A 26530-nucleotide genomic window follows, 5' to 3' on the forward strand; every position below is an offset into this window, starting at 1 on the left:
CTGGACTCCTTCAGAGGTGGAGACACAGTAGGCAACAGGGTTCCGTAGGCACTGAATTTCACATTCCTATTCACATCTGGTATGTGTGCACAGGCTGGCAACAACACACTGCCCCAAGGGTTGAGAGAGAAGGCTGGGTTCAAAACTAAATAACCTCCATGGTGGTTTTGAAGAAAACCAGCTTATGATCATGTCTAATCAAGACACTGATTAAGAAAATGGGGGGTGAAGTGGAGCTGGAGATTTGGGCCTGAGGTTAAGAGCACTGGCTGTTCTATAAGATTCAGGTTCATTCCCAGAACTACACAGCAGTCCACAATGCTCCGTGTCTTCAGTCCTGGGGGAACTGAAGCCTTCTGCTGGCCTCCAAAGGCATTGCACAGACAGGTGGTACATAACAGATATGTAGGCAAACATGCATATATGTAAATTAATAAAAAAAAATTAAAAAGGATTAGGCTTGGCCCGGGACTTAGGGAACAGTACCCAAAGGTCTGCTGGCAGTGCACAAGACACCACCTCCCTCTCCCCCAGGAATATTCATCTGGGTCAACGAGAGTTCCCTGTAAGTGAACATTACGCACATGGCCAAGAGCAGAGAGGGAAACCAGACCAAGACTCCTTCATTTACAACGAAGCTTATCAACTGGTAACAGAAGCAGTTCTCCTCCTAGTGTCTAATCTAGGGTCATCTGTCCCAGAGCGAAGGCGGAAGAAGAGAAAGACAATTACAAGTGGCACACGCTGTGTGTGTGCCAGCGCCTGGCACTGCTGCCACTCGGTAACCCAACCTGTGCAGCTTCCCAGTGAAACAAGCTGGGTAAACAAAGGGAAGACACACCCTGCTGACACGGCAGGAGGAGATCACAGCAGGAGAGAAATCAAGGCATGCCCATCAGCCATCTCCTTATCTCCATCTTTACTTTAACAGCCTGCCTGGTCCAGGGCTTATCTGACCCTCACAGAGGCAACAGGAGGGGGAGTGCACTGTATCAGCTTCGTCTTACACAAAGACACAAAACAGAAGTGATCACGTCAAGGTCACAGAGGTCAAAGGGCATCCAGAGAGTCGCCTCTCCACTGCCTCCTCCGGTAAGAAGAAGGGCAGTGAGAAGGTGTCCCCACAGCCACGGTTGGAATGAAAATGAACTGTCTTGACAGAAATATACTGACCCACGTGTGCTGCGCACTCTTACCTGAACTAACTCTCTGTATGCAGACTTAGCGAGGTTATATGGTACTAAGAGATTAGACCCTAGGAAGTACAGCACTTCCAATCCTGTAAAGATCATAGCGAATTTGTTGATGATGACGATGGTCTCCAGGGGGACAAGGCAGAGTCGAGCCAGCAGAGGAAGCATGTGTGCCGAAAAGAGCCAGATCTGCTTCGTCTTCATGACACAGGAGCACAAGGTGCACACCACTAACTGACCTGGAACGAGGAGCAGATGCATTAGCCCTGAGCACATGGACAAGATGAGGATGGTGAGGAGGAGGATGGTGGTGATGAGGATGGTGATGAGGAGGATGGTGGTGAGGAGGATGGTGATGAGGAGGATGGTGGTGAGGAGGAGAAGGAGGAGGAAGAAGATGAGGAGGAAGGTGAGGATGAGAACAAGGAGGATGCTACGGGTCCTGCCTTGCTGTGAAGCTTGGTAACCTACGTGAGATCCTGGAACACAGTGGAATAAGAACTCCCAAAACAAAACTGATGTCCTCTATTATCAGTGTGCCCACATGTTCTCTCTCTCTCTCTCTCTCTCTCTCTCTCTCTCTCTCTCACACACACACACACACACCAAAAATGTAAAAAAAAAAAAAAAAAGGATGATATCATAGCTTTTGAAGAAGTCCAAAGACTCTTGAGCAAGCCTTTAAATCAGATTTTCATTTCATCTAGATATAATTACATAGCTGCATGGTGAACTTGGAATACTTACTCCCTAAGGCTGATTCAGAAAATAAATAATCCTCTCTAGTTCTTAATCACATTTGTGATGGCTTGGGGAACAGAAAGAGGATTTTTAAATGTCTACTTCAATGTCGCAACAAGTCAGTTGCTTTTCACACAGCTTCTTTTTCAAAGGCTTTCCACAGTCAGAAATCTTGCACTATGTGCAAAGCATAAAGCCCGAGCTAGAGGCTGCCTGCCCGTCATCACACTCCGACAAGATGCCATCTGTCCTGCGGCTCTTCCCCTGACTAAAGCGTGTAAACCTCCCCAATAACCCAATCCTGAGAGCTGAGGCTGCAAAGTTTGCACACTGTTCTTCTCGGAGGGCTGAGGCTCACACAAAGGCGTGCAGTGAAAGGCGCTGTGCCAGGAACGTCCGGGAATATGAAGCCTACTGTGTGATACCAGCATGTGAAACCCACTGTGTGACAACTGTCACACACTCAGTAACCTTCTAGATTTACTCTGAGCAGAAGTTGATGTTTCTTGTTTTTAAAATACTTCATTATACTTTATTGTTTACGTGCATTCTGTGCATGGGCACATGTGTATGCCACAGAGAGCCAGAAGAGGGGGGCCAGAACCCCGGTAACTGGAGCTGGACTTATAACACAATAGTGAGCAGACAGGTGTGCGTGGGTGCTGGGAATCCCACTCGGGTCCTCTGCAAGAGCAGCACATGTTCTTAGCCAGTGAGCCGCCATCTCTCCAGCCTGTACTGTATGTCTGTAATGGTCAGAGTGTTCGAACTGTTCTGTGACCGACTTGCTCCACTCCACGCGCTGTTGGCCCAGCTCTACCCGACACCACTTAACAGGTATATTATGTTGAGTGCGTCTGACGTATTAGCAGTCAGCTTTTCCCCATGTCACATAATCATGAAGTTCTTGCAGGAGTAAGCATATCTATCTGTGACAACCCCGCACTTTGATAATATACAAGAGGAAGCTCACACTTCCTAATATTTGCTTCAAGTGGATCAGATAATCTCACTGTGCCACCCAGGCTGGCTTCACATTCAGGACCCTCCTGCCTCCATTTCCCCACTACCCTAGGACTACATACACATTTACACTAGAAGCTTAGTAGAAAAAACAAACAAACAAACAAAATCAAAAATATTCATGGGCACTGACATATACCTCCAGATAAACTTGAAGACCCAAGCCTTCCTCCAAAAAAAAAGTTAAATGATTCATATGAGAAATAAACATTTAAAAAAAGAGAAACAGTCACTAAAACAAGTGTCAGGTAGAAAGAACACAGAATAAAACTTAAAATGGGAGGAGACAGAGCTGATGAATAAGACAGCCAAACAAAAGCACAGCTCCCTCCAAAGGCAGACTGAGAAGCTGCAGGGGGGGGGGGCGCGCTGGAGAGGAGGATCCGAGCCTGAGGGCAGAGGGTGGCAGCTGGACTTCCAGGAGGAAGAGCACCCAGGGGGAAGGAAGGATCACCAGGAACTGAAAGAGGAAGGGGGGAGGCTGCAGGAGGACGCTCGTTTTCATCATAATCGACCCATTCTGAGGATAAGAATGGGAACTCAGAATCAGAAAGTGGAAACAGAAAAGCAAAGGCTGGGAGGAGGCCGACACCCTGTCTGTCTTCAGTGGGCTGCTGTGCTGTGGTGCCTCGGGTTCCCTGGTCAGCAGGATGGAAAGTCCCCTCATGCGGGCTCTGGAGTCCAGGCTGCCGCAGGAGCGCTCGCTCTGGCACTGAGCACACTTCCACATCTCCTTTGAGAGGCGGTGACTCAGAAGGCATTTTCTTCTCCTGACAACAGACCCTCACTTCTTCTAGGGAGTCAGTGAACTCCCCTGCAGCCCGGGGAGGCGCCTGCTCCAAGGGGAATGCTGAGTAAATCAAACTCATTTTGGGCTCTACTCTCTGGATTCAGGACTCCACAATCAGAAAGAACTCAGGGAGGGCTGCAGCCTCTGAGAAATCATGGAACATTTAAATGGCTCTGGTTTTTCTTTAAAACCACACCGTTGCTGCTGCTGTATGTTTGTTAATTCTCTTTTTGTAGTGCTGGGAATGAAACCCAGAACCTGTCCTGTTGAGCTAATGGTTCCACTACTGAGCTTTATCTCCAATCCAGAAGCTTATTATTACTAAAACAGGAGCAGGATTTACTTTAAAATCAGTATGAGAAGAAAAACACTCTTTAATATGGCACAGACATCACATTCTTTCCTCATCAGCCAGCTCTTAGTGAGAACATAACCAGGCCAGCCTGGACCAGAGCAGAGTCTGCCTCAGTGACTGACCCAATGAAGCAGGGTACGAGGGAGAAGAAAAGGGTAGGGAGGAAGAGAAGCAGGAAGAAATGAGACGGTATGGTGAGGAGTGGGTAAAGGGGGGAGGAAGAAGAGGAGAGGCAGCACCACTGAGGGCTTCCCTCCTCTGCAAAAACAGCCAGCCTACGCCTGGCAGAGCGGAAGACCTCTGCTGGCTTCTCCTTCCCTCAGTCTGCAACATGGTGGGAGGTGGGTCAACTGCTGTTTGGCTGAATGAATGACGCTGTCATTTTGGTGCCCTTTGAACTAGACAAGCCCAACTGGTCTTCTTCCCAGGGACAAATATGTGTGCCTCCAAGGCTGACCTCATCACTAGGAGTCCCCCAAGCACCGCCTGCTGTCTGAGAAGGCCGAACCGCTGGCCAGCTTTGACACTGAGACTCTGAAGTTCAAGAGGAAGTAGCAGACAGGTGTTTGACACCCTTCCCCAGGCTTCAGTCAGCTCAGCCTTTGGCTTTAGAATTCAGAAGACGCAGGGAAAACCCTGCAAGGAATTTTCGCTCTACACTCAAAAGCTCAACAGGTCACGTCAGAAGGAGAGGGGTGACATACAGAATCTGCATTTTTCCCTACGAGTCTTGTTTCAAAAAAAATGACAGGAAAGAGGTAAAAACAATGTATTTTATATAATCAAATATACCCTAACTCTTATTAGCACATATTAGAAATGTTTTACGCCCTTTTGTAGTATACCTTGAGAATGTGTCCTGCACACAGAACACACCATTGTGAGAGTAGCATTTCCAGTGCTTGGCAGCCACGTGGCTGAGGTCCGGACAACAGAGCTTTAGCAGCAGTCCCAGACACACAACCCTCTTCGTGGTCCACCCCTGAGTATTCTCTGTATGAAGGTCTGGGCAATCATCTCAGAAGACCTGCTTCCCTCTCTTTAACACTGACTTACCGGAGGCGTGGCTTGAGAGTCACTGTCATCACTTCCTGTCTGGGGTCTGGCATGGTGGGCGGCTCACTTAGGACTCTATCTGCTTTTAAGCCAGCACTTTTATTTTTAACATTGGGCTTCAGTCATGAACAGGATTTGTTTCTGACAATAGGACACTCACTTCCAACAGCAGTAAGTCAATCTGAGACATAGCTAATCACTTTAGCCTTTCAAAGGAATGACTAGCTGTTTAAAAATTAATCTTCTCAGATACTTAAAAACCCTTTAAGAACCACAAGCCTCTATGAACTATTTTTGATACTATGATAAATACAAATAGTAAGAAACATCTATGTAAACAACCTGATGACTTGAGTTGGATTCCCAGGACCCCCAGGACAGAAGGAGAAAAGCAACTCCTGCAAGCTGACCTCTGATGTACACACACACACACACACAGCAAGGCATGAATGCATGACACATGTGCACAGATGCACACGCACACACTCAGCAAATGTGGGAAGAAAGGTTGGGGGAAGGGCAAAGGGGAGGGAGGAAAAAGGGAAGGGAGGGAGGGAGGGAGGAGTAGGAAGGAAGCAAGCTAGCTAGGAAGCGTAGGGAGGGGAAGGAAAGATGGGAAATGGCTGAGAACCTGCCCATGTGAGGGGTGCTGGGGTGGGGTTTTTAGGTAGTTTACCCGGTCTAAGGCCTTAAACTCCATGAATTTCCTGCCTATTATGCTAACCTTCTAATCTCCACCCGATAACACCTTTGTCTAGTGACCAGACCAGGCCGCAGTCCCACAAGCAGACGATGACGTGAGGCGCTCACTCCTGACCCCTTACCCTTACCGGTTTCCCTGACTTCCTTTGTGCTGATTCTTTGAAGACAAGTCAACTTCACAAGACTGTGAGTCGGGCCCCAGCCAATGGAGAGAAGGCAGTCACCACCTGCACGGGACTAAACTCCACATGACCTTCCTGCCCCAGTGTGCTCCAGCTGCTAGCTAGGTATGGCTTCTGTCTTACCCCTTTTGCAAAGCTTCTTCCATTTTGTTCATGTTTCTTTGTACAACATGATTATTCTTTGTTTCTAACATAAGCAAGCAAAAATCCCCAAGTTCAATCCCCAGCACTGCATAACACACCAGCTCTCAGGAGGGGAAGTGGCAGTTCAAGGTCACCCTTGGCTAATTTGTGAGTTCAAAGCCAAGCTGGTCTATGTGAGGTGCTGTCAGAAATAAAGCAAGAAATGGAGGAAGGGAGGGACGGGAAAGGAAAAGAAGGAGGGAGAGAGGGGAAGGAAGAAGGAAAGGAAGGGAGGAAGGGGGGAGGGAGGGAAGAGAGAGGGAGGGAGGGAGGGAAGGAGGGAAGAAGGGAGGAAAGATCAAAGTAAAAGTACAAAAATGCAGATCAAACATGGCATGTGGCACTGCTTGCCTATGACAAAAGAATCAGGGAAGCAGAGAGAAGAGGCCAGGAGTTTGAGGGAGAAGTTTAAGCCAGCCAGCACCCCCGCCCCCGCCCCCAACCCCAGCCAGCATCCCCGCCCCCACCCCAGCCAGCACACCCCTCCCGCCCCATTACACAGCAAGACCCTGCCTCAAACAACCAAAACGGAACAAATGACTTCTAAATGCAAACAAACAAAACAAACAGTAGCTTCATCTGGAAAGTCAATAAATAAACTTGAATTTTTAATTGTTTGTAAATGACTACGAATGGGTTTTATCAAAAGACAGTAGAACCGATCCGTTTCTACTTCTTTACTTCTCAGTACTTACCTATTAAGGCTGTGGTAAAGCGATTCATGGACAGAGGTTCTAAATACATTGGTCCTTCGTAGGCAGACTCCAGTTCACTCCTTACATAGTCCCTGAAGAACAGAAAGAATGCACTGTGTGAGGGAGAGGCAGTCAGTCACCTGCTCTTACAAAAGCATACGCCTCCACTTCTCCTTCGACATCTAAGAAAGACTCAGATATGAAGAAGTATACACAGGGATGGCCTTCATCTCGTCTTTCACACAATGGAGACGCACGCAGCTGACCAGAACTGAACTCGACTCTGCAGAGACGGCTGCAGAAGCCATACTTGGTGGGATTTTTCTTCTTCCTGTCACGATTTTCAACATTTCATGCCCAGCACAAAAACCAGTTGAGATGTCCTCTCTCAAAACTAAGGATCAGACAATGTCTAATGACAGAAAGACAGTACAGGAAACTCTTCATTCCCTCCCATTTCCACCTGGTCTTACTTCCTCCAAGGTCTGCTTTCAACCATTCCACTAACTATATATGAATCAACAAACTAGCTAAAAAACCGACTCACAGCAAGGCAGTCCTTCACAACCGTTTGTTCCCTCAAATCTACAGAGGATCCTGACGATACTGTAACACCTATATTTAAAGAGTTTTTTGTTTTAATTAGGTGTATATGTGTTCATCTGAGTGTGGGGTTGTGCCTAGTGCAGTGCCTGGGGAGGCCAGAAGATGGCATCAGATGCCCTGAGCCAAGGTTAAGGGTGGCAGTGGGGGTGGGGTGGCCGTGCAGGTGGGAGCACACTTGGGTCCCAGCTAGGGGAACCCTTTCTCAAGGGAGTCGCCAGCTCCAGTGCTTACATTTCTAAACCAGAACCAGATCGGATCAAACAGCACTTCCCACATGTAATTCCTTCAGGATGGGACAAATAGCAAGCTTTAACACTTGCGTGAGAACTGTTCACACTCAGAAAATACAGACAGGAGGCACAAGAGGGGACAATCCTAACTTAAATCGCAGGCAGGACTGCCACAAGCCAGCTGACAGAAGTTTGTGGAAAATACCTCTTCCCCGTTTCTTCAACTGTTGTTATTCACCGTGCTTTAGAATACTTTCAATGTTTTGAATATTTTTAACAGACTCAAATTCTGTATTTACTTTCTCCATGAGATTACTTCCAGCTTGGCAATCAGGTTGAATTCCTGTAGCACAGCATCGTCAGCTTGGAATGATCTTTACATAAACCAGACAGGAGAAAGCTGCCAAAAACTCAAATTTTAAAACTTTTTTTTTTTTTTTAAGAATAAGAACAGTTTAGGGAATAATTAAAAGGCCAGTGACCGAGTCCTCGGGCCATGGAGTAGTCAGTCTCCTCTATTACCCTCTAAGGACTGTCCCTAACACATAACGCACTCACATTTATACTCAAAGAAAAGAGACAGAGTCTCAGAGGAAAGTTAGTCAGCATTTGTCAACAGGAACAACTGTCTAAAGGGGCACTTTTGTCACCCTGCCTGTCTCAGCTGGGGAGAGAATGTGACTGGCACCTGGTGGGTAACAACTAAGCATCCCACAGTGTGAGCAGCCAACCCCAAAAACCTCAGTTCTGAAATAAAGAGGCACTAACACAACCTCTGCAAACGGCACCTAAAGTTCTGACCAACATTAACGACCGTACACAGTCAGGGTAGAAGAGAGACACATCCACGCCACTGATGCTCACAAAGCCTCTGAGACGCTACTCAGGCCACAAACTCTGTCCAGAGGAGAAACGGCCGAGTCTCCTCACTGCCTGGGTCCCTGAAACCCAGCCCTTTCCTTGTGGTCACAGCACATTCTGTACACTGGTCCATTTCAAACTTAAACAGGTGGCAGGGAAATGGCAGAAAGCAGGCTCAAGTTGACAGAGCCTGAGAAAGGGGGACTTGAGTGTGGGGGTATGAATGGAACTGCCCATGGTAGTTAGTTTTAAATGTCAATTTGTCAATTTGCCACAACCTAGACTCACCTAAAAATATAGTCTCAACTAAGGCCTTGTCCAACACAGGTTGACTGCAGACTTGTCTGTGGGAGACTGTCTTACGACTGACCGACGACTGAGAAGGGAAGAGCGCCCTGAAGGAGGCCGCACCCGTGGGAGCAGAGGAAGCGAGACCACGGGAGGAAGCAAATGCGGGTCCATGTGCCTGTCCTCTGCCTTAACCGGGAATGTGATGCTTTAGGCTCCTGCCCTGGCCTCCCCACCACAGGACTCAAGGCCAGCAAAGCCCCTCCCCACCCACTCTGTTTTTATCAGGATATTATAGCACAGCAAGAAAAATGGAATTCCACATCAACAGACAAGCCATGTGAGCACAGAGGCTCCCGGCCTGGGGCCCAGGAGGGAAATGAAGAGACTATGGAGACTGCAGAACCGAGGACCCTGCAGGATTTGCCACTGTTGTCACCCACAGTTGACAGTACAACTGCAGACTCAACCTTCTCTTCTAGATCATCTCACTGCAGAGAAATGCCGGGTGCTCGCCCAGGGGCGCACACTGCCTCAAAGACTTCTTCCAGCTTTTTTTCCATTGAGACAGGGTCTCTCTGTGTAGCCCTGGCTGTCCTGGAACTCTCTCTGTAGACCGCTGGCCTCAAACTTAGAGATCTACCTGCCTCTGCCTCTCGAGTGCAAGGATTAAAGTCACTTGCCACCACAGCCTGTCCAGTCCACCTTCGTAAAAGTTTTGCTTGGCCTTTGACTTTCATTATTTTAAATTCTAATTTGTCACAACAGAACTTACAAGGAGAAGCTGGGGACATAAGTCAGTGGTGAGACGCTCATCTGTCCAGGACTGACACTCACACAGGAACTACTGCACATATATGATGCCTGCACCCTGCTGGGCTGCGAGCAACACCACTCCCACAACTAGCTACTTACAGCTGTAAGTACAGCTGTTGTACAGCAAATGCTGTAGCAACAATGCAAACATGGTGGGTAGCCATCTCAAACTTTTGGAAAACGGAATTCTTAAGTTCATGGATCTATTTAAAATGACCTCTTTGACAGTCTACACAGCCAGGTTCCTTTTCATCTAACAGGTCCTGTGCAGCTTTTCCGTCAGGCTGAGTAGTGCTTGCTTTACGCCTGTCTTTGTAAGTTGTTATAAAAGCCAGGTCTACACTGCACTCCCTTGATCTGAAACCCTTCTTAAGTAATTCATTACTTCTGTTCTTTTTCATGCTCTATGTACGCACTACATTATCAGCTAAGGACCCTAAGGGAGGTCTATATCCCAGTAGAATAGTCAGGCTTGGGGTTATTACCACAACGCCCTGACCAATTCCCTCTGTTAGCACCTGCACTGCCACCCTCTAGGATCCCAGGCATGGCTCCCTCCAGATGCTGCCACCTTCGCTGCTGCAGGCCGACCTAGCCCTGCCTATTGACCACCCGACTCCAGAGAGCAGCATCTCTCCTAGGCCCTTCACCTTCATCAAGTTTGTGTTTCTCAGGATAGGCCTTCAGCATCCCTCTGGCTGGCTTGGGTAAGACAGCCACGCCCACGGGCAGGTATGCTCCCTTCGGGCCCAGCTGAGTGGAGCTGAGCTTGTTGGAAGTGAAACCAAGCATGCTGAGGGCTCTGCTCATAGGGACACCACTATGGAGATACTTGAGGGTAGGCCAGCACTGCACACCAAACCGCAAGGAGGACTCTTAACAAACATCTCCAAGAGAACACTGACGGCTTCAGCAAGGTCTAATTTACAAGGGAAAAAGGGAGAAGGGGGAATGAGAAAGAAGGAGAAGGAAAGGTGAGAAGGAGGTGGAGAAGAGAAAGGGGAAGCGGGAGAGACAGCTGGAGACGGCTCGGTGCCTGAGGCACTTGCCACTGCAAGCATGAGGAATGGGGTTCACGTACAAGCCAGACAGCCACTCCAGGCAGAGAGGGAGGGGACCAAGCTGCCTGACTAGAAGAGCCATAAACAGAGAGCTCTAGGTTCAGTCGGGGACTCTGCCTTGGTAAATATAAGCAAAGAGCAATGGAAAGACAGCTGGCATCTCCATGTGTGTCCAATCACATGCAAGTATACGGGCAACAGGCACACGTGTGCATACCTCAACACTCAGGACAGAGACAAGTTCATGGTACACACCAAGGAGCTCTAATTTCATCTGAAAGGACCAGCTAATTTCATCTGAAAGGAGCTGCTCAGAAGGACATTACTTTTCAATATGGACGATTAAGTGGACAGCTCACTAAGCCAGCCAGAAGCAAGTGCTCCTGCTGTTCTTCTGGGAACCAGAGAGTCTTTCCCTCCATTGACCTTTTCCATTTATGCAACCGTGGAATGCTCACAGGGAGCCCCAAGCACTGCGAAACCAAACCAAACACCAGGACACTGCTCTCTAGTCCTCTGTGGAGCCTCATCACTTTCAACTGAACGTTGTGGGGAGATGGGGAAGGAGATAAAGAATGTGTGACATGCACAGAAAAACCCTCAAGGACACCACTTTGCAATTAGAAAAAGAAAATCTTGCTATAAAGTAGTATCCAAGCCATTAAAAGTAAATGAATAGCAGCAACAAAAATCAACAAATCCAGGGAGCTTACCACTAGGGCCAGTGACTGACTCTTTTATGCAATCGCCTCTTACGTAGTCTGCCGTGGCCCTGGACAGCGTGGGAACAATCTGTACATTCTGGCCACTTACAGGAAGCTTGCAAAAGATGCTAATTTCAAAGAAACCTAATCTACTTTCATACTGAACAAAGAAGAGAGCTCAAAATTTTTGCAGTATGAACAAATAAAAAGAACCCACATAAGAGCCCTACTCAGGTATTCAAGCACCTGCATTTAAGTACCTAATGTGTGCACACACATACATTCGCGCATGCACACACACGTACTACAGTCTCAGCGCTGGGCTGATGACAGCATTCCCAGGTGAATTTTAATTATTCTCATACTGCTTTTTCTCCCCACTTCTTTCTGGCCTCCTCGATAGATATTAAGAGCTTGGACTTGATGATGTCCAAAGGAAGAGGAAAAACATGTCCAAACAGTTTCATTTTATTCCTGTGGAAACTTAACCTTTAGTGTATATAGGACAATGTCCCACTTGAGGGTCCCTTCCCAGCTGCAGCTCTGGTCTGGGGTCTGGCTGTGAGACTGCTCCGGAGGAGGTGCCGCTGCAGCAGTGAGTAGAGGTCACATGCAGTCACCACAGCAGAGATTGAACAGGGCTAACGCTCCTGTTCCCAGAGACTCCCTGATCTACAGCCTGTTGTAGAATGGGAAGCTATTTGTTTCTATTTTACATGTAAATTCTTGGGAATGTTTTATATTTGAAAATAAACTCCTTGCTCATCCAGCCAGAATGAAAATCATATACTTTCCCTCTTTTGAAAGCCCTTCTGGGGCTGGAGAGATGGCTCAGCAGTTAAGAGCACTGACTGCTCTTCTGAAGGTCCTGCGTTCAAATCCCAGGAACCACACGGTGGCTCGCTCACAACCATCCATATAATGAGATCTGATGCCCTCTTCTGGGGTGTCTGAAGACAGCTACAGTGTACTTACATATAATAAATTAATTAATTAAAAAAAAAGCCCTTTCTAGCGGGAACTTAATTAAGGGCACATGTAAAATCTGTATGTTAATTCATCAATCATGAATTTTAGTTAAAAATACTGAAGTTTAACAGAATTTTTGTTTGTTTGCTTTGTTTTGTTTTTGACAAAAACCACACAATTAGAGATGTGATTTGTGACCACAAGCTCAGAGGAGGAACACACATGGTTTAGTTCTGGATTGTTATCATTTTAAAGTAGTAATCATTCAGGGATATATATTGACTATACCATTGTATGTGAAAAGCAGAGTTCCACAACTTTTAAAATCAAAGAAGATAATATTTTAAAATTTTAACCAAGTTCAATTAGAGTACTACCAATAAATATTTTTTATTACACTCAGGACTGCTGGAAAGCTTCGCTAGGTAAAGGTGCTTGCTGCCAAGCTTGACAATCTGAGTTCGAATCCAGATGGTGCAAAAAGAGAACCAACTTTGAAGCTGTGATATGATCTCTACATGTACATCGTAGTGTACCACACACACACACACACACTCGCGCACACACACACACACACACACACACACACACGTGTACATAAATGGGAAGACTGTAAAGCATCTGTATTGCAGTGAGGGGACCCAAGGAGGTTTAAATATTTAATTCTTCTGTACTACAAACTGTGTCTACAGTTAAATTCCAAATAAGTTTTTATTCACAGATAATTATCAGAATGATATAAATAATTAAAAACAACAACAAAAGAAAGAAACCCAGCTTTCCAAGTGTTGATAAAACTTTCAATTTAGAACATTAATATCGATAAGTATCTTCTGTGGCCAGTTTTTGAAGTAGCAACTTAATTATTGAAACTGTCCAAATATTGTATCTCCAGGAGCAAACTGCACTGTGTCATGTCCTTCTGGTTGGGAGCCTGTGCCCTGAAGGGCTCGGCCTAGCTCCGACACTGTATCTTTTTATAGCAGTGAAGGAGATAACTTATCTAGTAAACTATCTTGTAGGGAACCTGTGTCCAGAATACATACAGATTTTCCAGACTCAATAATAACAAGGATGATCCAATCAAAACGATTGGCAAAGGGTCTGAGGAAATATTCTCCAGGTAAGATTTGCATCCAGTAAATGAAGGGATGATCAACATCATTAGCCAAGAGAGAAAAGACATCCAAAGAGTAAGGAGCCCCCACCTCATACGCGTGGCAAAGACACCATAATGAAATGTTTGCTGGCAAGGGCGAGGAGAAACCGAGGAGCACCGAGGGTGCTGCTGCTGACAGGACAAAGGAGAGCGGAGTCACTTGAAAAGGACCAGCCCTGCAGCTCTCAACAGGGCTAAATACAGAGACGGTACAGTCTAGTAATCCTGCTCCAAGGCAGGTGCCCAAGAGAAGTAAAAACGTATATGCACATACAAGCCAGCACACAGAAGTTCATAGCTCCAAAGTAGACACTTCCTAAACGCCCATGTATGTGTGCACAACAGCTAACAGACTGCACTAACGCTAACCAGGGAACATTACTAGACAAAGTACTGGGGCTACAACTCACTGGGTTGGATGCACATCATTGCTTTAAAAACGAAGCAAAACAAAACAAAACAAACAAAAAAAGAGGAAGGAGGGAGAGAGGGACAGACAAGAAGCAGGAAAAGAAGCCAAAATACTACAATATCAATCAATGTCTTAAAACTCGGCACCAAAGACCATGCTTGTACAGTTCAAGATAAATTAATCAAAAATAGACAAAACACGGGCTAGGGAGATGAGATCACTTGTCACGAAAGCCTGAGGATCAGTACTGTAATCTCCAACACCCACATAAAAATGCAGACATGGCTGTGCATGTTCTGTAATCCTAGCAATGCAGGGGTGGAGACAAGCTGTTCCCAGCTCAGCAGCCAGCCAACCTGAGCACTGGGTTCAGCGTCGTGTCAAGGCAGTGTTGGATCGGGATAGATACCTAGTGCCTTGGTCTCTGCTCTCACATACAACCACATGGGGGTAGGAGTGGGGCTGATGGCAGCCTAGAGACGGTCAAGGGACTTATGGAAAATGAGGACTAAGGTTTCGCTAAGGCAGTGGTTCTCGACCTGTGGGTCACGACCCCTTCAGGGGTTGAATGACCCTTCACAGGGGATGTATATCAAATATCCTGCATATCATATATTTAAATTAGAATTTATAACAGTAGCAAAACTACAGTGATAAAATGGTAACAAAACAATTTTATGGTTGGGGGTTACCACAACATGAGGAACTGTATTAAATGAAGGGTCACAGCATTAGGAAGGCTAAGGAGCACTGTCTTAGGGGGAACTGGAAAACTCAAATATCCATTGTGACCATAGTTCACAGAGCTCTGCAAAAGCACTAAGAGGCGCTGAATTAAGGTCTATGTAAAGCCTGTGTGAAGACATACACATTTTTATACCAAAATGTAAAAGCACTATGAAATTTGGCTATTAAGGTGACATTATGAATATTGGAAAGCATTAAGTGACCTGCAATTTTAATGTGTCACTTTTTTTAAAGTACAAACATCAAACATCAATTTGTATCTTAAAATATAGTATGTTCAAACATCAGTATTTGTTAAATGTGACATGTCACAGATAATTCTCAGGCAGTACATCTTTGCTGACCTTTAACATGAAATGGAAAGACAGTGAATTACAGTGATAGAAAACACTAGAATACGTCCTATCTTCAAAGTCATCCAACATTAAAACTCCAAAGCAGGCACCGTCCGAGTTTTCCAAGCAGAGGCTTGCTACAGCACAATACTCACTGAGCTGACAAAGGACGCTACAATCCTCTTTCCACTAATCACATCCCTCCCTAGGAGAAGCCAAGTCAAGTGAGGACCGCCCCTCCCTGTGGTTCTGCCAGAGATTCCTTCTGCAGATCTTCAAGTGACTCTGGAGGATGAACATGAACTCGGATGGGAATCTGCTCTTGCCCACTATAAAATATTCAAATTCTTTGTTAGTGTTTGGTACGTTTTCTAATGATGAAAATATTTAAAATAAAAACCCTTATGCTAAAACTAAACAGTTCCAATGGTCACACCCTAAATGGGCTTTTCTTTGTAACCTTGAAGCTGTTCTAGGTCCCACCATTTTCCTTACACAACAGGATTTTGCCCCACTTAGAAATGGATGAATTGGCAATAATGAAGATAAAAATAGAACTACATGTTTTGGGTTGTCACTACACCATTAAACCACATGGAAATGCTCAGGATTTCCACCCAGGGTTATGACTGTAATAAAAACAGCAATTTTGATCACTCTATCTTGAATTTTGAGGGTTTCTTGTCTAACCTCTCTGAAAGGCCAGGATCATGGCTGTGCCCTGGACTGCTCACCATTTTAGAAAGTTAACTTTAAAAGATTAATAGTGCCAGAAAACCGTCACTAAACACAACTGTAGTGTTATCTTAACACAATGTAAGTCCAACTTTTACCAAGACTTTACTGTCTGCCAGATCTGTGCTGCGAAGTCCAGCGTCCATTTACTCTTATCACCACCCGTCAGATTGCCATCACCATTTCTTGAGGCACAGATAACTACGTCTTATCTTTCTGGTCATGCCAGCTGTGAAGCAGTGGATTATGACACCATGATTTAAATGTTCCTATGTAGCCAGCTGCCAGCCTTCCACCTGAGAATGCACCCCAAGACTCCGAGGTGTCTAGGCACTCACCACAGAGACACTAGCTCAGAGCCCTGGTTCTCAAGAGAGTACATGCCATGGATGGGACTTTGATTTATTAAAATTCTTTGTTTAGTATTTTATCGTTTACACCGAGTCTCTCCACTCTGAGCATGATACACGGGTGCCATCTGGCTCACACTGCTGGGTGAGGTCATGCTGCTCTCTCTGCCAAGCAACGAACCTGGAAGCTGGTTTCCACTCACTCACCCAGGGACACGATACAAGACGCAGAGTGACCAAGGCCTCTACCCGAGGAACCAAGGTTGATTGGAACACTGTGAGGATTCTAAGAAATCTGGGACCATATTTTAAGTTCCAGACTGTATGACTGACATCTGGGACAGTAAGAAGGGCAGAAAATAAGTAGGCGCAACCCCTCCAGGTACCACTGCACTCACCCAGGGAGGAACAGGGCAGACAGGCAGAGGATGACTGAGTGCCACAACCTGGAGGGTGGGGTCTAAAAAGTGAGTAGATCGACTACCAAAGAGGGTGAGGATGCTCACCCAGCTCAGGGGCCAGAAGCAAGGGACGGCACAGGTATCCACAGAAGCACAGGAACAGAAAGACATGGGAAAGAGCTGGTGACACGCCAGGACACTAACAGGGCAGATAACTGTCACTGCCTTAACCTTTCTACATTTCCATAAAATACGTCTACAATGAGCACTGCAATTTGATAACCAGAAAAAAGTTACTTTTTTCTTATCATTTATAAAAATCAACTCAATTTCAGCCATGTAACATGAGATCTTTAGATTCAACTTCAAGCCAGTATTAAAATGTGTAAGGTCTGTTTTATACCCAAGGCCACTACCAAATCTCCTTAGAATTCAGGGTGTATTTCATTAAGTAAGTGCATGTCAATCAAAACTTACACAATTTAAGTTTCAAAAAGAAACTATACCTGAAAATATGTACTACTCCATTACATTTATTACTTTAAGTTCAACTATACTCTAAATTTTTTATCCCCAAAGCAGCAGACTCATATAGCATGGCAGACTTTAGCTTAACATTTTAGTCTCCCAGACACAATTAGTCCCACCAAGTAACTGATGTAACTAACCAGCCTACACTTCTACAACTTAACCCTGATTTCCAGCATTGTAAGTTGGTGTCTTCAAAATGAAGATGGAACTGGCAAGGTCAGGGAAGGTTAAGCTGTTTCTCAGTCGATCTGCAGAAAAGTCTCTTCTCAGGTAATACAAAAAAGTTCATCTTTAAATACAACCTTAAGGCCTGTTTTCTGCCTTGCTTCCCCCACCCCACAAAACCATAATCTCAACATAATTCCAGCTATTAATCTTCAATGATAATATCTACTGGAAAACAAGTATCAAAACAAAACAAAACAAAACAAAAAACCTCTGTGCTGGATGCCTCCTGCAGTGGTTATCTTGGCTGCCCACTGCTGTGAGGGGTTTTGCTTAACCAGGTTATTTGAAGAGGGAAAGCTACCTTCAAGTAGCCAAACCTGCCGATCCAGATACAAGGACATGGAAGAAGGAAACACTGCTTTTGTCTGTTTTCCCCTCACACCTGCTGGCAGGTACATCTACCCTGCCCCAGCAGCAGCTTCTGCAGATATTCCAGCCACGTTTCCGAGGCTCTCAATGTAGAAAACCAGCAGCTGGACTACCGCCAGTGTATCCTGTAACCCAGTCCAACAAATCCCCGCTTAATACAAATAATCTATCAGCTCTGTTCCTCTAGCAGGCCTTGACTAGCAACCTACCTAAGCCTTAGCTTTGTAACAATATTCATAAAAAATACTATACTGACACTAAAAAGAAACAAACTAAAAACAAAAACAAAACCCAAGAACTTTCAACTCAATCTCACATTCCAAAACTGGGGCTGTGGTCTTACCTGGATATCTGATGTCCAGCATAGAGGAGCAGGGCGGTCAAAAAATACAAATAAAGTTGCACCAGATGCTGCCGGGGCAAAGTGAGGAGCACGACACTTAAGACATAACCTGCAGCAGAGACACAGAAGAGAAAAGGTTGCCATTCCGACTCCCAAGGAGCTGTGTCAGAAACACGCTAAAATGAATGATTTTCCAAGTAGCTATCAACAATGGAAGTTACCCTTTTAAATTTACTACCAAGGTTCATTCTGCTCAAAACGATCACTACAGATTTAAAATTGGAAGCAGCTCTGCACTCTGCGCCATCTTTCTCCTTTATAATTAGATGCAGCACACAGAGCCACACCTTGGCTCCACCCTGCCCACCTCTCCTGGGCCCCTCCTCCCTGTTTTACACCAATTCTCTCATCCTGCCTCTGGACTCCCAGGAGCTGCTCCTTCAGATTTCTCCATCTCCAGAGGCCTTACCATATGCCACTGTCCCCCAACCTCAACCCTTCATCCATCTGTCTCTCAGACATCTTCCCATCCATCACTCCAGCACCTAACACAAGTCCTCTTCCCCATCCCAGAAGAGAAAGCCCAGAAGGTAACCCTTCACAGCAATCTCCCCTTGGTGATTAACTTTTTCACTCCATTATTTCAAACCATTTGTGCCCAATCCCTTTTCTAACCATCTATTTAACCCTTCCTCTAAAGGGGGTTTACCCTTCATCTATTTACCTTCCTAAAAAAAGGTAAAACCATTTTTCCTTTCTGCTCTTTGACCCAGAAGCCGACCACATCCTGCTGGTGACAACCCAGGCAACACTGTCAGGCCTCCATCCGGTTTCCCCCTTTCCTGTCCTTTCTCCCTTCTGCTTTTCTTTCACCGTCCTCAGTGAATGCTGGCAGTGCGCTCTCTACACAGCTGCTCTCCTCTCTACAGAGTCACAAAGGACCTGGCACAAAGCACTCACTCTTGTTTTGAATATTGACAGTATTTTTGAGATACAATACCCACAAATCACTTCCAAAAATCCTCCTGGGTATGAAAAAACAAAAAACATGCAAAGAAACAAAAAACCACTTATTCCAAATGGACAGCCAAAATCTAAAGAGCCTGTCTGTGTGTTCACATAGCCAACAGGTACAAATAGCTCTTTGCCTGCTGACAAGAGCGGCAGAACCTCTTCCACTCTCCAAACTCACAGCTTGATTTTGAGTGAACACATCACTGTTTGTTCTGTGATAATAAGCAAAAACCCTAAATAAGGTTGATAATGACAAAGCTAGGCCAATGGTAATTTATAACTAAGTAAACTGGCTACATTTAAAAACCCTGACTGGGGATGGAGAGACAGATGGCTCAGCAGTGAAGAGCACTTACTCTTGCAGGGGACCCAGGTTTGATTCCCAGCATACAAACTGTCTGTAACTTCAACCCCAACAGATCAGATGCCCTCTTTCTGGCCTCCACAGGCACCAGGTATGCATGGGTGCACAGACATACATGAAGGCAAAACACTTTAACACATAAAATAGAAAATAAACATGTCACATTAAAACCTATGTTACTGATGAACCTACTGATTTCTGTTATTAGAAAGACAGTAGGACTGTGGACTAACGGGGTTGGGGGAAGGAAGGACGGGAGGAAGAGGAAGAAGAGGAGGAAGAGTCATAAGGAATCAAGGAATAAGTTTTATTGCCAGAGCAGCAGCTTGGTTCTGGAGTTGGCGGTCAGCTTTGAGAAGCCTATTTAAACAGATCTAAGTGTCCCTCTCTGCATGAGTGGCTGAAATACAGAAGCGGAAGCAGAGGTGGCTGTGAACTTCCTAGCTTGGGCAATCAAGAGGATGGTTCTGCTACTGAAGCAGGGGGAAGAGGAAGTCTGACGTGAAGTCATGGTGTGAGTGCAGTGGCTGGTGGCGAGGGAATGTCCAGGCGGGTCACATGAAGCCAACTGGCAGGGGTTAGGGATGAGCTCCCTGAAGACCAAGTTCCTGCAGGAACGCAGAGCTAAGAGACAACCCGTGTGACCAGACAGCAGCTAAGGATCTCTACAGCAGAGATACAGCCCTCAGTGCAGCAGAAGCAACATGGCAGATCAAGAAGGGACTGTCACGGCCACAGAGGAAGGACACTAACTCGACCCAAGGTGGTCCAGAGGCTGTGGGAAACAGAAACAGATTTGTACTCAAAACTGTGAGCCATCCCCCAGACCAACCAAGCCCAAACGGGAACAGCCACCCCCAAACCAACCAAGCCCAAACCAGAACACAAGCTCTGAGCAACAGCAACACCTTGGGAGTCTGAATCAGCTGAGGGAAGAGTGCGGAGAGGTCACGGCCAGCCTGAGCTAAGTACCAAGGAGTAGCTGCCTATCAAGACCATGTCTATCTCATACCAAGGTGTGGCCCTTCCAAGACTGTGCCAGTCTCAAAGAAGGAAGGTAGGAGGGGAGGGAGGGAGGGGAGAAGTAAGGGGGATAAGTTAAGACAAAGAACCAGGGTGGGAGGGTACTCAGCTTTTAAATCAACAAGACTTAACCTAGAGTCATCTGGAAGGATGGAACCTCAGCTGAGGAACTGCCTGGATCCCGTTAGCCTGTGGCGATATCTGTGAGTCAATCCTGACTGAGGGATATCACGTGAGGCACAGCCCAGTAGGAGTGACACTGTCCCTGGCAGTATGAGAGAGCAAACTAAGCTCTCTCACGAGCCAGTGAAGGAGGCAGCCAGTGAGCAGTGCCCCCATAACCTGGACTTCAGTTCTACCCTGGGGTCCAGCCTGACGTAGCTCAGTGATGACCTGGAAATATAAGCTGAAACAAAGGCTCTCATCTCCCAATTTGCTTTTGCTCAGTGTTTTAGTAACAGAAAGTCAAGGAGGGCAAAGCAAGAGGAAGGGCCTGCGTTCTCAGGCCCCCCAGACTCAGTGCAGAACAGAAGGCCACGCATGGTGGGGTATGCTCACCATTCTAGTGCTGTGGAGGCAGAAGCAGGTAGACGCCTGCAGGTCAGTGGCCAGCTAGCCTAGCCTTTTAGCCAGTTTGAAGTCAATGAGTCGCTGTTTTTCTAAACCAAAAAAGTCTTGAACATAGACAAGCTGCCCATGGCTTCACAGAGAAGAACATCTTTAATGGTATCATTTCACACTAACAATAAAATTGCAATAAAATTTCCACAGGGTTCTTGTCTGAGAAATGAAACTAGGTGATTAAACTCTGACAAAAAACAATGAAAGAGCTATCATTTTTAATTTTTTTTTTTTTGGTTTTTTTTGGATTTGGTTTTTTTCCAAGACAGGGTTTCTCTGTGTAGCCCTGGCTGTCCTGGAACTCACTCTGTAGACCAGGCTGGCCTCAAACTCAGAAATCCGCCTGCCTCTGCCTCCCAAGTGCTGGGATTACAGGCGTGTGCCACCACCGCCCGGCTATAATTTTTAATCTTGATGAGAACAGGATTGACGGTTATTTCAATTGTGTCCTGCTTTTTGGAAAAAAAATGATTTTATAAAATCAATTTTTAAGAGGCTTCCTCTCCTAAGGGAGGGAGGGAGGGAGTGAGGAGAGAGGGGGAGGGAGGGAGGGAAGGAGAGAAGAGGGAGAGAGGGAGAGAGGAAGAGAGGGAGGGAAAGAGGGAGGGGAGACAAGAAAACTACTAATAAAAGCCCTAAGAAGGAAGAAACTAACCATCTCAAGCTATAAAATATAATCTAAGCCCTCAGTAAATCAAAGACAAGTATATTAACTGGACCCAAGCACCCAAGCCTCAAACAACAGGCGTGTGTCTGGACTGGACCAGAGCACACATGGGAAATTAGTTCATATCGCTGAGGAAGAGGAGTTACATTGATACACATGCCTTAGAGTTACCTAGAAGAAGCTGTTCAACGACACACCACGACCTGCACATGCAGCAAGTTCCAAGCAGAGCAAAGAGTTCAACATAATAATGAAACCACAGTAAATAAGACAAAACCCAACCCAGCTCTTCCCCCCAGGTTGTCTTGAGATTGGGACTCATTAAGTAGCTTGGGATGGCATCAAACTTAAGTTTCCTTCCTCCCCAGCCTACCAAGTGCTGGGATTCTAGACGTGCCACACCATACCCAGCTCCAAACCCGTGAGAGTGGAGACTTATCAGCTGGGGATAGAGGGCATTTAAGTAGACTCTTACAATGTGGCAGACTAGAATGTGCCAACATTAAAAAAACAAACAACACAGCACAAAACTTTATATTCCCGGGTGTGACAAAGACCTGTAAGGAGATCATTTGGGAAGTTGAGGCATGGGGATGGTAGCTCTAATACTATATCCGGGGGTAACCTGGGCTACATAGTAAAACCCAGTCTCAACAGAAGAACACAAGCACCTGAGCACAGTAGTGATGTCTCCCCATAAGCAAGTGAGAGCCAAGGCTTGTGAGGCAGGCCCACAGGCCCACAGGCCCACTGTGCTTGAACATAGAGAAAAAGAAGACACAACCATATTGACTCACACCCGCAGATGAAACATAGACTTCTACACAAGGAAATAAAAGCTATGCTGAGGCACTCAGAGGATTACATAAAGAACAGGCAGGACGAAACACTTTAACAGTTTTAATGTTCTGGTTTCTGACCACAAATGCAATTCTCTGACACTTGAGAATTTTTACAACGTATCTAGGAGTAAATTTTGTAAACTGAAGCATTAGATTACATAATATTCTGAAAGAGGCACTCGAACCAAACAACAAAATACCAGTTCACACAAACGCTGTGTTCACTCTACCATGGACTTCACCTAATCACTGTATTTAAGAAAACTTGCCTGAGTTCCCCAAGTTACAAGGTAGAGTGGATTTCAATTGCATCAGAACCTATTCAACTTCTAAAATTAATCTTCTACTTAGTAGGCAGTTGTTTTGTAATAACTAGTCCAAACATTTTAGAAATAGTATGATAACAGTACTTTTTTTTAAAACCACCGGTGAAAAAACTTCTTACATTAAAGCTAAAAAAAAAAAAAAAAAAGAAAAAAAAAATGTGTCAGGCTGGTGTGATGGCTCAGTGGTTAAGAGCACTGACTGCTCTTCTGAAGGTCCCGAGTTCAAATCCCAGCAACCACATGCTAGCTCAGAGCCTACTTACTTATGATAATAAATAAATCTTTGGGCTGGAGCAAGCAGGGCCAGAGCGAGCAGAGGTCCTGAGTTCAATTCCCAGCAACCACATGATGGCTCACAACCATCTGTACAACTACAGTGTACCCATATACATTAAATAAATAAAAAAAAATGTGTTATGTTCAACAACTGACTGGGGCTACTTCCCATAACTGGTTCATGTGGACAGTCTGCGGCTGAGCATTCCAGGGTCCCCAACATAGAGCAGAGTCCTCATGTCACTCATTTTCCGGTGGTCGTGTCACACGGAGAGGTGAGTTCACGGAGTCCACGTGCTGTACATCTAATGTGCTGCCTTTCCTACCTCAACTCACGTCTTCTCATAATTGCTGACCCAGCACACTCTTACAGGCTGCTAAGGGCTAAGATGCTGGGGCTCAGAAACCCATCTGTGGATAAAATGAGTATCTCATAGAGACAGGACAAACTGTCAACAACTTTCTAAAAGATAGACTTTGTTGCTTAACAAATCTAATAACAAAATTGTCTTTAAGTACCATATACCATTTCATCTGTGTTTTAATAGTTGCCAAGCTAAATGTTAATTTGAGTAGATTTTGTTCCATGCTTTAATATCCTGACTTTCTTTACCCTCAAAGTATACCAAATCTTAGTCTAGGATTATCTTTTCCTGAGGAAGAAAATATTACACTCTAAAACTTCATTTAATATCGGCTGGACTGTGGTGGCGATGCCTTTGATCCCAGCACTTGGGAGGCAGAGGCAGGCAGAGTTCTGAGTTCAAGGCCAGCCTGGTCTACAGAGTGAGTTCCAGGAAAGCCAGGGCTACACAGAGAGACCCTGTCTAGAAACCAAAAAGAAGAAAAAAGAAAAGGAAAAAAAATCTTCATTTAGTTGAAATGAATATTAATTATACTCGCAACCGATTTTAATGCTTTCTTTTGACTGGAGAATAGTAAGAAATCCTCAGTAATGTGGCCCAGAAGTTAAGAGCATTGACTTCCAGGAGACCTAGGTCTGGTTCCTAGCACCTGTACGGATGCTTATAACCACCTGTTCCTCTAGTTCCAAGGGATCCAGTGCCCCCTCTGGCCACTGTGGGCATTGCATGGATGTATTACACTTCGAAACATCCAGGCGAACCCTCATACACCTATGAAATAAATAAATTTTTAGCAATAAGAAATATCGCATAAAAGAAAGCTTACTTTGCAAATCCTACTTAACCCCAAATCAGAAGAGGCAAGATTCCAGGAAAAGTATTCTCATGCTTTATATTTCATGTCATATTAAAAGGAAAAATGGTTACCCGTGCCTTCTAATTTTAGTCTAGCAAAATCAATCCTGCTTTCCTCCGATTCGAGTTAATCCTATCCAAGATTTTCAAAATTTGCAAATACATCCACTCGGGCCATCATCTCCATGTACTGGAGGTTCGTTTTATCTAAATTAAAACATGGATGTAATGGCAACTAGTCAAAAAATGCTGTAAATATGAAAGAGAACAAAGGGGAACATGGGAGAGCTGAGGGGGAGGAGGGAGAAGGGACTGCAGCACACCTCAAGAAATCATTCTTAAACTGTGAACCGAAACAAACCCACCACAAAGCGGGGAGCGCGTGCAGACACCTACCTACGTAATGCATGTTGAGAGCCAGGTACTTGTACTGGAAGAGGGGGTTGTTGCTGAGGCTGCTCCTTTGGATTTGCTGGAAAAAGGAGCTGACGTCCCAGCGGTACAGGGCGTCCAGCAACATGATGCTCGGCACCCGCAGGGCCACGTTCAGCACCGCCTCCAGCTTCTCCCTTGCAGCCATGGTCTGGTTTTGATTGTTTCCTTGGAGCAGACCTAAAAAAGCCAAAAGATGAAAGTTGTAAGAAGTCAACACCGACCACCTTAGGAGAACCTCCCAAGAATCTAATGGGCTGTCCCAGAAGCATCCCTACTGTGTTTCCCTATTCGTATTCCATCAAATCGCTCACACTTTCAGATCTGCCCCAATGTGATTCAGACTTTAAATGTTCACACTTCAAAATTGAAAGAAGCCACCAGCTCCAAATCTATCCTGGCAACAAAAGCAGCCCATGAGAATGTTCTAATTTGAAGAAAATATCCTCCCTATGTAATTATTTGAGATGGACTTTACCTAAGAAGTTTTGTAAACTCTTAAATATTTACTAAATGAAAAAGCAGACAGCAATGAAAGTGTAACAGGTTTAGTTCGCTGCATCTTACATCTGCCCTGATCCTTAATCATTCATAATCAAAACTGAAGTACTAACAATTCTTTTTGCTCCTTTTTACAGTTGCAGAGATCAGACCCGTGACCCTGCATCTGTGAAGAAAGCCTACAGAGCCACATTCCCAACTGAACACTGGAAACACAGTGCAGAACGTTCAGTGAAGACGCAAAGAAACATAACCGGCAACACTGTTTCCTTATTCCGCACTTAGTTTGGAATCCTCAGTCTCTCTTCAGAAAAGGAAACCGAAGCTTATCAAATGCTTCCCTGGCAAGGGTAGCAGACTTGCGTGGCCGTGGGAGATGCCAAGCTCTGAGTCAGGAAGCTCTTTGCTTAGACAATGACAGATAAGCATAAAGAAAATGGAAAGAAACGGGGATGGGGGTAAAGAAAGGAACTGGAAAGCAGTTATGAGGATCTTAAAGGACAATTTGATGAAATAGCTACAAATTAATCTGTGGAACAGCACAGGGCAAACCCAAGAGGGTAAAGGACAGCTTCAAGAGTAGAGAGGATTCTGGACTCTTGGCTCTGACAATATCCTTTTAAGAATTCTGCTGAGAAAGCTAAACACATTTCTAGCTTTGGCAGTAATTTCAGACATTACAGGAGAAGTGAAAACATTTATTTGTGAAGGAAATTATAGTGACAGATTGCTGTGTTAGTTAAGTGTTTGTCAGTGTTCCCATCTGACTCTGGAACTGTGGAACTCCCTAGCTCTGATACTTTGAACTAAAAGGATCCCAGCTTAGCACACCATGGAAAGGGTATTAATGACTATCTATTAATCATTCCCAAAACGGGTTATATATGTAAACATGGTGCCAATAATACGCTATTGTTGTTTTATAGATAAAGACTGCAATTCCGATAACTTGAAGTGAGTAAAAGCTTTTAATCATTTTCCTATACACAAAAATACACAATGGGACTTGAACAAAGCAACTCTGTCCTAAGGGAAAAACTACCACAAAGAATAACATCTCTCTAACCAGCCTTGACTGTAAACCACAAAGTCGAGAAACATTAACTTAGGGGAAGCTCTTTCAACTATAGTCAACCCTGCATAACCACAGGGTCTGTATCTGTGCAGTCATAAATCTTG

General features: G+C 45.2%; 1 protein-coding gene across 7 annotated transcripts in view; it reads right to left on the bottom strand.

The window, feature by feature from the left end:
- Rnf145 (ring finger protein 145) overlaps positions 1–26530 on the bottom strand; it is a 48288-nt gene that overhangs the window by 17400 nt on the left and 4358 nt on the right. For all 7 annotated transcript variants that reach the window (XM_052197398.1, XM_052197395.1, XM_052197397.1 and 4 more), the window contains 4 exons: positions 24815–25030; positions 18066–18174; positions 6921–7012; positions 1197–1432 (listed from right to left, as the gene is read on the bottom strand). In XM_052197398.1, the coding sequence (XP_052053358.1) occupies positions 1197–1432; positions 6921–7012; positions 18066–18174; positions 24815–24998 (621 nt within the window). In that variant the 5' untranslated portion in view covers positions 24999–25030. The remainder of the gene's footprint in view (positions 1–1196; positions 1433–6920; positions 7013–18065; positions 18175–24814; positions 25031–26530) is intronic.

The sequence above is a fragment of the Apodemus sylvaticus genome, chromosome 10 (genome assembly GCF_947179515.1).
Source record: "Apodemus sylvaticus chromosome 10, mApoSyl1.1, whole genome shotgun sequence".
NCBI lineage: Eukaryota > Metazoa > Chordata > Mammalia > Rodentia > Muridae > Apodemus > Apodemus sylvaticus.